Raw genomic sequence first — 11568 nt, 5'->3', positions numbered from 1 at the left:
GGAGGACCCACCGGTGCCAACCTGCACAGAAACTGGCGCTGTCCTGAGCCATGTTAACCCACCCTTGGCCATCTCTACCCACCACCCAACCCCATCGCCAACGCCGCACGTCGTGCCAGCACATGCCTGTGGTGCCGTTCCCCGTGCGGGCAGGGAAGAGGCCTGCGCCACACTGCGCCGCGGCTGAGGCAAACACGACATGTCAGCCAACTCCTCCGAAAGCGCCGCCAGGCCTTTCACAGCCGCGTAAAGCAGATGGCGTCGCAGATTCGAAATCTTGTTCCAAAAAGAAGCACGCGTAGGAAGCCACGCCGAGAGAGAAGTTTGTTTATTCGGAGAGTTTTTGTGTTGAATGTTACACTGGTTAAGAGACTTCCCAGCTCGTGTAGCCTTTGGTTTCTACGTGCGCAGTTCAGCTATATTCGGGCTCATACAGAACTACCTACATCAATCCCCAAGGTTGATGAGACTTAAATATGTCAGCTTTAGGATGAGAAAGGCTGAATCAGCCCCGCTGGGATTCCAAGCTGCAAATTCAGAGAGTCACAAGCGTTTAAACCCGAGGGCATGGTTTCGAACTGCATGCTCAGTCATAAATACGTGCCTTAATGCTCATTACTCAGTACCATCGCCAGATTTTTTGTCTGTATTCTGTTTTCGCAGTAGATAGTTGAGCCGTATCTTAGGGAGACGAATGAACATCACAGTTCTGATGTTGAAGGACAGGCAAGAATCATACAGGATTTTAGCCAGGAACAACCTCAAAGAGTGACTCCTAAGAAGTGCTGGAGACACAAGGAGAAGGCAGGTTTCTTGCAACACAGGTAGCTTTGAAGGAGCTGGAATGAGAGCTGCAGGCACTGACAGACTCCCTGCTCTCAACTTCCACAAGATTCACAATTCGCACTAAGAATCTCTCCGCAGTAAGGATCTGTCCTGATGACACGCGTGGATTTACTTGCCGTTGAGGTGGGATTATAACCCTAAATAAGGCTCCAGCCACAGTGGTAATTAGCTGTACACTGATTGACTTGGACGTCGTAGAGGCTAAAATAAGAAGCGACCTGTACACGTCCTCAGAAAAGGTGCTGGAACATATCCTGAAGAAATGGTGAAACAGTTTGTGTCGAAGCCATTTTGGGGCCAGCTGGAGGCAAATCGCCGCCTAATTAGGCCATCTAGTCTGAGCAAGCCTAATTCAGAGGGGCAATGGCAATGTCTTCCAGCTGCTCTCTGCGTATTTATTTTATTCTGCAGAAAGACAACACTGTGGTTACAGCGCGTGACTGGTTCTCCTTTCATTTCCCACGTGGTTTTTGGCAAACCACTTCATGCCTCTGTGTTTTTTGACTTTTCCTCCAGTGCAAAACGCCGTTTCTCCCCAGAGACGTTCTGAACGTTCAAGTCATCGCTTCTTAGTGACTTCCACACGGGATGTGCTGTGAAAGTATCTGAAAGTAACTGAAAGTCTTACAGAACTGCAGTACAGCGAGGTTGCTGAAACCCGAGCACTGTACAAGTGTTCCTTTAATTATTATATGTGACTGAGCAATAAGGGGAACACTTTTAATCTACACTTTGTGATAAATATTGAACTCTAAAAGCTAAATAATAAACCTCAGAGGCAGGGCATTTTAAAGCTAGACTAGTAAGAAATAAGCAGGACATTTAAACAAAGTCTTTCTTCTAATCTTTTGGTGGTAAATGACCCAATTAACAAAAAAGCACAGACAAAATGTTTGCATGAGCTAATGGGTCGAATTGTACCTCTGAAGCTCTCCGGTTTAACAGCTTCACCGCGTGCAAGCAGGCTGCAACGGGCAGGTCAAGGAAAAGTAAAAGTGACAGTGAAGTGTCGCTCACCAAAAGGCTGGATTATCCACCCATTCGCAATGCCGGGCTTAGGGAAGGCAGAAACTTTATTACGAGCCTGATGCAAAGACCGCTGGTCTTCACCGTGCTGCCCATGAGACCTCGACGGAGGCTGTCAGCTGGGCTGCGAGCCGAGCTGCTGCTCCCCGCTTGGGTCCTTCGGTCCCAGTAGCCGTTTGTAGCACTCACTAGTTGTCGGTCACTCTTATCAAAAAAGCTTTTTTGTCATCAACTATAAATAATAAAGTGAGCAGCATTCCTCTGCCCCTAGATGCACACATACTTCATGTGCAAGAAACGGCATCGTAGGGTTTGGATGTACATCCATGTCATGTCTTGTTTTCACACTGTGGAATAACGTCCTGAATTATAGCTGTACAATTAGGCTGAAGAGATTTGTTAAGGATTAATAAGTGCTGTCTAGCGGATGTTCCTCCTCAAAACATCATGAAAGACTTCCGCAACTGTGAAAATGTAACGCCAGGACAAGAAGCAGGAGAGGGGTCTCTCACATGTAGTTAACCTCGGTGGAGATGTCAATTGTTTCTAGCAATCTACTGATACAAAATCAGTTTTACTTTGAGACACCACTATATACCTTGATGCTTTTCGGTTTCTTTTGTGCTTGGTACCATGTTGTATTTGAATCATCTTCCAGCTTTTTGCCAGTTCAAAGCTTTATTCACAGCGTACAGCGTCACTCTCCTCTCAAGTTGGTTTAAAACCATGTCACTGATGTATCTGCAGCAGCCCAGGGCCTCACTGGGTCCTTCTGGTTTCGCCGCCTCTTCAGAGAAGCAGAATCGGTGATGACCACCGTCTGTGCAAGCCCCAGCCCCAGCTGTTTCACAGGCTTCACACCTCTGGATGTGCCTGCCTTTATGCTGCTCAGCCAAACATGCTCTGACACCGCCTCTAAAAGCACTTTGGGGCCCCTGGTCCGAAGCCCCACGACAGCCCCTGGCCAAGCACGCTGCGCCACACCTTGTCCGGCCTGGGCAGAGGACGGTTTCCCGGCGCGGCAGCCGCAGGTGCAGATCTCTGGACGCAGCTTCCAACACGCACGCGGCTGCCATTTTCCGTGACTGTTTGTTGTAACAACCAAAGCTGCTCGGTCACGTCGGGTCTGCCGTAACGAGGAGCCCCTCCACAGCGAGCCCAGCCGCACATGCTCTCACAGCCCAGGAGGAGCTGTTCATGAGCAGTGCCTTGTTCACTGGGGCAGAAAATTACACCCCAATAAACCACGAGCGTTGTAAGGAAGGGGAACGAAGACAGCAGCAGCATTGGGATGGAGGACAAGATTTTCCCCATGGGACTTCTCTGCTCGGAAATTCAACAGCAGAACTGAGGGTCGGATTGAGTGATGCGGCTGAGTGTGTGCTGACAAGCGGGACCGTGAACGGGGCAAGGCAGACAGCTGAGCTCCCAGCTGCCTTCGTCTGGCACAGCCAGCTCTGTCCCAGCCCTGCCTCACTGATTTCGCCAGCGATCTTTGTCACTCCGTTCTTTCTTCAGCCTGCTGGAGAAATCGCAATTAACCAATGGTTAATTTAATCTTGCTGTCCCGATTAAATCCTGTACTGCAGAGACTAGCAGTTTTTAACCTGGTGAGGTGTGAAGCTCTGCCAGCTTTCCCATGGGAGCCTCATCTGCAAAAACGGGAAGGCACTGGCATGTGTGGTCTCTGGAGCTGCCTGCTCGTGCGCCGCCCTAGCACGTCGGCTTGCTGTGAGCCCCCAGCAAACTCCTAACTGGGATTTGGGTGCTGCTGGGAGAGCTAAGCAGTGAGCAGGGCTTGCCGAGAAGAGCAGCTCCCCTCCAGATCTACCCAACGTGGAGTCTTTTTTCTCCTTTTCTTATAAATAGGGGTGAGAAGGTAACTGGGACACATGGGAGCAGGAAAAGGTGACAGATGGTAGATATTACAAAGTCACTTTGATTACAGGATTTGGAGAGTCCTTAATTTTTTTATTGTTGCTTTTTTTGTGAGAGGGGAAAAAAATCCCAGCGCTTCCCAAGCAGTTCCCAGTGGCCAAACCCCTGGTCTCTGAGCGCTGCTGACTCTCACCACTTCGACACAGAGGAAAAGAAAATGCTGTGCTTGTTAGAACTCCTTGGTTAAACTTCAACTTCTTCTGCAGAGAAGTGTTTGTTTCCTTCCATCTGCTGCCCTTTGCAAGGAAGGAAAATCAGCCTGTTCAGATACCAGGAAGTTCTTCAACATTGGAACAGCGAGCTGTAAACGCAGAAACAATAACATGCATAAATTACCATACCTAAAAATACCCTGCATGCTTGTCACACATATAACCCAGCCCCGGAGCAATTCCTAAGTAACATAAGACTGCGTAAAGTATGCAGATACACGGGATGTGGGCAGAACAGGGCAGCTGTGGCAGCAGATGCACGTGCCTGGCTCTCTTGCAGCGTTGTAGTTTTTTCCTCTCATCAAAACATGTTTTGCTTTTACTGGGAGGTGCCAGCTGCCTCCCACATCTTTGTGCACTGTATCTGCCAAAGCCACTTGCGCAGGAGATTAAAGCGAGAGCCAGACCCTTTGCAGTCCACGGAGACCCACGGCAGTTGAATTTAAACCAGATCCATCCTGACATCGGGGCTGTGTGAGCAGCGTGGTTGGATGCTGTTAAGGCTGATCCTCACACGCAGCAGCTCTCCGTACCTCCGAGGGGGCAGAGGGCGGTAATTCAGCAAGGCAGGCGCAGGGGATGGGGTGATGGCCGTCCACAGGCCGCTCTGACGGTGGACAAGCCCACGAGTCACCCCAGGGAGGGACACGGTTGTTGCCCTCCAGCTCCCCGCTGTGGGAAGTCTCTTGAAATCTATTCCTATGCGGTCTGTGCCTCCAGTATTTGCTTTTCAGAAATCTCCAAGCCCTCGCCGCGTTTCCGTGGTAACGCTGAGCCAGCCGATGTGGGTTATTTGCAGCATCGAGGTGCCTTCAGAGCCCTGCAGCAGGTTTGGCTTTGCACACCAGGAGCTGCAGGCGTGCTGCCATAACGGTGATGTGTTCTTCACTGCAACTCCCATGTCGGTGTGCAGGTCAGGAGCTACACTCCCAGGTTCCCTTCGTGCCGGCAGTACCTGGCGAACGGACCAAAGCGGACCCAGGACGGGGACCGCTCAGCCCTCAGCCAGGTCCCTGCTGCCCCTCCATCCCCGTTTAGCTCTGTACCCCAGTCCTGTGCCTATGGACCCACAGATGCTGTAACTCCTGCCGGTGTCCACGGCACCGAGGGGTCTACCCCACCGATATGACCCCAATGAGGAAAGTGGAAAAGCTGCTCCACCCAGAGCCAAAGCCCAGGCTGCCCGGCACTGCAGAATGCCGCTGCTGCCAGCTCTTCACCCAGCACCACAGCCACTGAAATACTTTCCTGCCTGCTGGCTAACCACTGCTGATGGAAACACATGGCGCTTTCGATTTATTTAGTCTCTGTGGCCTAAACCTCTTCCCGTGTCCGACCACAGCTGTCTGGCTAGAGCCTGTCACATCTGTCATTCCCCATCCATAGGCAAACCGAGCCAGGGCTTCTCAGCATCCACGATGAGGCAGTGTCAGGGGCACTCAGTCTAGCCAGGTCGTTTAAATTATTAAAATAAGAAGGAACTGCACAGGCTGGATCCTAGCAAAGCAATTTGTGTGTTATTCTTCCTTCTAACGAAAGTGAAAAGCTCTCTAGCTTTGAAGTAAGAGCTTTGCATCTCAACAACGAGCCAAGACTTTGCAAGGAGAGGTAGGGCACATTTCCATCACAGCCTGAAGGCAGCCAGAGCGAGAGCAGAAAGGTCTTTTGGGAAATACCACTGCTGTCAGCAGCGGCACAAACACCCACAGGTCACGATCTGTTCATTGTCCCTCCAGCCGAAGCCTCAGAATGACCCCGACGTGCCCTGAGGTGGGTCCCTACGAAATGCCTCAGGTGGGTGAGCTGCTTGTTCCTGCCCCAGGACACGGCTCGTGGCTTCGCTTTGGGGACCGTGGGTCACTGTCAGGCACCCCCCGAGTCAGTGGGTCCCTGCAGTGAGGGGGACACCCCGACAGGAGCATGAAGGAATAAGGACATCTAAAGATCCAATTGCCTTTTTAACACATTTGGGGCAAAACATTGGTTCCAAAAAGCTTTGCCCAGGCCGCCAAGCGCATTGCCAGCGTTCCCAACTCCATTTAACAGACCGATAGCAGCCCCAGCACTCCGTGACCGGGTGTATTTCACCGCTTCTTTGAATTCTAACCCTAAATTCCGACCCCGCGATCCCCTGGGTCGCGGCGGGACCCACTCCTCCGGCACTGCGGGGCTGCAGGGGGTCGGGTCGGGCCGCGCTCTGAGCCGTGAGGGGCCGGGCCCGGCGCTCACCGCCCACCGGCGGGGCGGGCGCGGAGGGCGGCCCGGGCGGTGCCGGTGCCTCGGCCTCGGCCCCGCCCGCGGAGGGGATCCCCGGGCGGCGGCAGCGGGAGAGCGGCGGCAGCAGGTAGGTTGGTGGGTGGGTGGGTGAGCGGCGGCAAGATGGCGGCGTAGCGGGCGCTCGTCAGCTCGATTCCCGCCCTGCCCAGGCGGCGGCCGGCCCCGCCATGAAGCTCATTATCCTGGAGACGTACGCGCAGGCCAGCGAGTGGGCCGCCAAGTACATCCGCAACCGCATCGTTCACTTCGGGCCCGGCCCCGGGCGCTTCTTTACGCTGGGGCTGCCCACAGGTGGGTGCCGGGGCCAGGAGCAGGGCCGGGGGGGGGGGGAGCGACCCGGGCCGTCCCGTCCCCCCGGGGCTGAGGTGGCGGCGGCGGCTTCCCCGCAGGCAGCACGCCGCTGGGCTGCTACAGGAAGCTGGTGGAATACTGCCGGAACGGGGACCTCTCCTTCAAGTACGTGAAAACCTTCAACATGGACGAGTACGTGGGTGAGTGCTCGGGGTTTGGCTTTCGCTGTCCGGTCGGCTGGGGGTGCCCTCCCTGAGGAATGCCCGGGGCAGGGCTGCCGGGGGGGCTGCGGTGTCCCCAGCCCTCGGACAGCCCTGTGGGTGCAGAAAATCCCACCTGGAAACGGTTCAAGAAGGATAACTTTTGCGCTAGCTAAGGGGACAGTTTGAAAACCGGTGGAAGGAATATCAAAGGGTACGAGGTGTTGCCTGGTGTTATACACAGCAGGCGCTGCTGGGTTGTACCCGAACTCAGGTATCGACCAGCTGAGCACCCACCTTATCCTCGCAAGCCGAGAGAGTGTGCAGTATTAACTACCACCTTTGCTCTGGGATTATAAAGGTCGCTTTAGCTTCAGGTCTTTCAGAAGGATGGATGTGTTACCGGTCCGAGTGCCCTGCCATACCCAACGTACTCTCCTGTTAAGATACCAGAGGATTGCTTTGTTTATGAAGCTGTGATGAAATAGCCTCTTCAGAAGAAAGAGTACCGAGAGATTAGTGGGCGAGCCTAAAGCTCCAAAGGTGAAAAACGTACAGGCTAAATATTTGCTAATGCTAATTTTACTCTAGTCAGTAATTTTTTCTGTGAATACTCTTAATCAAGCAGCATTAGGGGATAGGCAGTCCAGTGTGGGTTTGCAGCATTCAAGGGGAAAAATGTATGCAATGAGTTATCCCCCAGGCTGCTGCAGGTTTTTGTCTTTGCTGACACGAACTGGGAGGAAGGCTGAAAAGGTGGTAACAGGTGAGGCAGGGTGCATGCCTGCATTTCTGGAATATCCATCACATGGTATATGAGCACATGTCTTACAGGAGCTATTGTGATTGATCTTTGTTTTTATTTCCCTAAATAGCAAAATTACTCACGAAAGCTGAGGGAGTCACAAACGGCAGACAGAAAGCAGTGCTCTGTTCCCAAAGCCCCTGCAAGGGTGCATAGGTGGGTTTGTTACGTGTGATATTCTTTCAGCTGGTCTTAGTCCCGTGCGTGCTGTGTTACCAGGTCTCCCGAGGGATCACCCGGAAAGTTACCATTCCTTCATGTGGAATAACTTCTTTAAGCATATTGACATCTCGGCAGAAAACGTTCACATTTTGGATGGAAATGCACCTGATCTACAGGCAGAGTGCGACGCATTTGAGGAAAAAATCAAAGCCGCTGGAGGAATTGAACTCTTTGTTGGAGGTGAAAACGCGGAGGACTAGCGGTCTGCTGCAAACCCTGGCAGGGAGCACTGCCTTTCCTCCACCAGCTATCATTTCTTGTCAGGACAGCTGATTTTCAGTGCAGTTCAGTGGATTTGCAGTGAAAGCCACCCCAGGCACCATCGCCCTGGGCACTCATGTGCTGGCAGCCTTGTCTTCCAGTGTACTGCTCCCCCAGTTTTAAGTATTTCAGTCCAGTGAGTGAGTCGTTCAGGGAACAATTAGTGGGAGAAACAGGCAGGGCTAAAATTGTACCGAATACAAAATGTATTACAGTTGCCAGGGCTAACAGGAAACTGCTAGGAGCAGTCAGAGTCCTTTGAGCCAACGGGACCTCAACACAAGCTTCTCCCATCAGTTTGCCTTAAGATTCTGCCATCTACTTCGCTTTATTGTTGTCCCAGCACAGTTAGGGAAGAGTCTCTGTTGGCTTCAGTGGAGGCTTTTGCTGACATTCCTACCAGAAGCAAATTTGAGCTTGAGCAGAAAAATTGCCGGTGTTCTTCTCAGCTCTCTATTTATTCCTGGAAGCATGGAATGCCCTCTGACAGGAGTGCTGCTGGCTCCGCTTCCTACAGTAACCGTCACGGGCACTGACCTTCTTCTCCAACGGTCTCTGTCACAGGTATTGGCCCGGACGGTCACATTGCCTTCAACGAGCCCGGATCGAGTTTGGTATCCAGGACACGGGTGAAGACCTTGGCTATGGACACTATATTGGCCAACGCCAGGTTCTTCGATGGTGACCTCTCCCGCGTCCCCACAATGGCTTTGACGGTCGGAGTAGGCACTGTCATGGATGCCAGAGAGGTGAGGAGAAAAGCAGCGACTTCACCCAGCAGCTCTGGAGCGGGGCTTCCTGGAGCAGCTCCAGATCCTGCAGTGCTGGAGCAGCAATGCACCCTGCTGGCGTAGGCCCGGGGATGCTTTTCCTGCCGCAGGCAGCCCAATACCTGATCCTCCTGTTCTCCTGCCTCCCGCAGCACCACGGAACAGCTCTTGCTGTGCCTTCCATTTTTGCTCTACTGACACTTACAGTTGTGTAACCCTGCAGCACGGTTGTGACCCGCAGGGAGTGAGAAAGGAGGGTGTCTTTGGTTAAGAATCTCATCTGGGGAAATAAATGCAAGAATCGCTGGTTGACTTAACGTTACACCAGCAGATCATGTAAGCCGTATGGGATCGCTTTTAATGGCGTCTGTGCCTTGGCTTGTACTTGTTAAGTCTCAGCGTGTAGGTGCCTGTTTTGAGGGGACCTCAAGGGATCAGAATCATTACTGTGACCTACCAGGCTGTGATATAATTGACAAGTAAAATGCAGCCAGAGCGAACAGAACTGTGATCTGGGGAGGATGGCTGGCATTGTTCCCTGTTGGGGACTGGGGCAGCTCTCTCTTAGTTTGGCAGGTGTGGGTGTGCTCTCTCTGAACGTCTCCCCTAGTCCCTAACTGCCATCCTCTGTCTCTTGGAGTCCAGGTGATGATCCTTATCACGGGAGCCCACAAAGCCTTTGCTTTGTACAAAGCCATCGAGGAAGGTGTCAACCACATGTGGACAGTATCTGCTTTCCAGCAGCACCCCAACACTGTGTTTGTGTGCGATGAGGATGCCACGCTGGAACTCAAAGTGAAGACGGTGAAATACTTCAAAGGTGAGTGTTTGAGCAGGCCAGGCAGCTGTTGTACTTGGCTTTTAAGTGGCACGAGCCATACTTTGCATTAGATGTTTCTGTTTAATCAGCTCCCAAAGGAGTACACTCCTTAAATAGAACAGCTGAGGTGCACAGCAAGAATAAAAGTGCAAAGGGAATGCTTAACTGCCATGGGTGGGGGAGCACGAGAACAAGGACTCCAGTAATGTCTAATTTCTTTAGCATGCAATGTATGAGAATTTTGCTTTACTATGTCCACTGAAGTAATCTTTTTGCTTGCTACACTAGGTTTAATGTTGGTTCACAACAAGCTCGTGGAACCCTTGTACAGCATGAGGGAGACGGGAGCAGAACAAAGCCAGTCTAAGAAGCCATATAGCGATTAATCTCGCCGTTCAGAGTAACGCTGAACCGGCTTCTCTGTTGAAAACCAGCTGTGAAGACCGGGAATTGCTGCAAAATTTGTTCTTAAATTAGCAAAATGATGATGTGCTTGCTTCTCTCCATGAAAAAGACATCTGAAACACCTGCCTTAATTAACCAAATGAGGATGGGACCCAGTATACTGTGTGCCACAAACTTCCGCTGCTAGCTCGTTCTCTGAAGGGAACGTCAACGGAGAGTGAGATGTTTAATAGGTGAAGCAACTGTAAGGATGTGTACTGAAGGCCCCAGAACTTAAATATGTGAAGATACATGAAAGCCCAATGCTTCAGAAATGAAATGGGTAGTCACTTTGAGATGTATTCCCTGCAATTACAACAAGTACCTTTCTGTGTCACTCCCCCTCCACCACACACTCACTTCATAGTTATGTAAAATGGGAACAGAGTTTGTTCAGTTGGGAGAAGGGAAAGCTTCAGCAGGACCCAATAGCAGCGTGCTTCACTGCTCCGAGGTCAGCAGGAGGATGGAGCCAGGCTCTCCCGAGCAGTGCGCAGGGGAAGATGAGCAGAGGCAACAGGGCTTGAGTTGAGACAAGGGGCTCAGGCTGGATCCAAGGACAAAACCTACCCATGAGGACAGTCCAGCAGTGGGGCAGGTTGCCCAGAGAGGTTGTGCAGCCTTTGTCCTTAAGAGGTTTTCAAGAGCAGACTGGATAAAGCCCTGGCTGAGCCCCACTTTGAGCCAGATGCTGGGCTGGAGGCCATCTCAGCAGAAGGGAGGCTACAGGCCGCTTTCGCCAGCGCTGTGTTAATAACACAGTCCCTTTAGTGCAGTTAGGGGTTGGTTTACACATTGGTGTGGCTTCATTTGTTGGGGCACAAGAAGCCTTACAGCTTCAGGGTATCGTTTTCTATGCCCTGGTGCTTTAGGATGTGCTACAGGAGGGGAGATCTGCTTAGATTCAGCATAAGTGACCTCCCTCTGTGCTGCTCAGCGCTCTTACTTGTGTCAGCAGAGCCTGAAGCAGGGCGTTCTCTCTCCCTCCTTCCCGTGCTTTACATTGCTACGAGGAAATGCCAGAGCAGCCTCAGAGGATCTGTTCCCTCTGGCCTCAGCCTGTGTTTAATTACAGAAGCCCCACAAAGGTTGACAACAGCCTGTACTGGGAAGACCCCACCAATTTTGAAACTTGATTCCTGGGTTTCCTGTCAAGGGAGGGGTAAGACAAACCGGGAAGCATTTATCTTCTTTATGCAGAATTTTCTGCAAGCTGTTGATCTGTAATGTAACTTTCTACAGTAAATGTCTTCATTTTCTCTAAGTGGTCACCCTGACTGTATCTGGTGCTCAGTCTCGCTGCGCTAGTGCCACATGGAACAGATGATGTGGCTGAACAGGACGCGTGATACCAGCTTTGAACAGAACACCAAAACCCTCTACGTAGGAGAACGACCTGCTACTTTGCACGAGACTTCTCAGTCACCTGGAACCAAAGCTGTATTGAAAGCAGCTC

The 11568-nt window shown here is 51.8% G+C and overlaps 1 protein-coding gene across 2 annotated transcripts; it reads left to right on the top strand.

Annotated features, from left to right (window-relative positions):
* The first annotated feature begins 6466 nt into the window (after positions 1–6466).
* On the top strand, positions 6467–10054 carry GNPDA1 (glucosamine-6-phosphate deaminase 1). 2 transcript variants are annotated; one of them, XM_086471016.1, is made up of 6 exons: positions 6467–6590; positions 6689–6790; positions 7815–7997; positions 8643–8827; positions 9494–9668; positions 9957–10054. In XM_086471016.1, exons 1-6 carry the CDS (start codon positions 6467–6469, stop codon positions 10052–10054), a joined length of 867 nt encoding a protein of 288 aa, XP_086327142.1. The 2 variants fall into 2 exon arrangements, with proteins under 2 accessions (XP_086327142.1, XP_086327143.1); XM_086471017.1 differs by lacking the exon at positions 6689–6790.
* The last annotated feature ends 1514 nt before the right edge of the window (positions 10055–11568 follow it).

This window comes from Leptosomus discolor, chromosome 10, assembly GCF_034619465.1.
Source record: "Leptosomus discolor isolate bLepDis1 chromosome 10, bLepDis1.hap2, whole genome shotgun sequence".
Classification (NCBI taxonomy): Eukaryota; Metazoa; Chordata; class Aves; order Leptosomiformes; family Leptosomidae; genus Leptosomus; species Leptosomus discolor.
The sequence above is the reverse complement of the archived record's forward strand: the minus strand, read 5'-3'. Positions and strand labels throughout refer to the sequence as shown.

What these genes read in the sequence shown, in the direction of transcription:
- GNPDA1 (XM_086471016.1), top strand. Translation starts at nt 6,467, where the DNA reads ATGAAGCTCATTATCCTGGAGACGTACGCGCAGGCCAGCGAGTGGGCC. An exon ending in TACGCTGGGGCTGCCCACAG is followed by an intron (nt 6,591 to 6,688) that starts GTGGGTGCCGGG and finishes GCTTCCCCGCAG; the next exon opens with GCAGCACGCCGCTGGGCTGC. An exon ending in CTGTCATGGATGCCAGAGAG is followed by an intron (nt 8,828 to 9,493) that starts GTGAGGAGAAAA and finishes CTTGGAGTCCAG; the next exon opens with GTGATGATCCTTATCACGGG.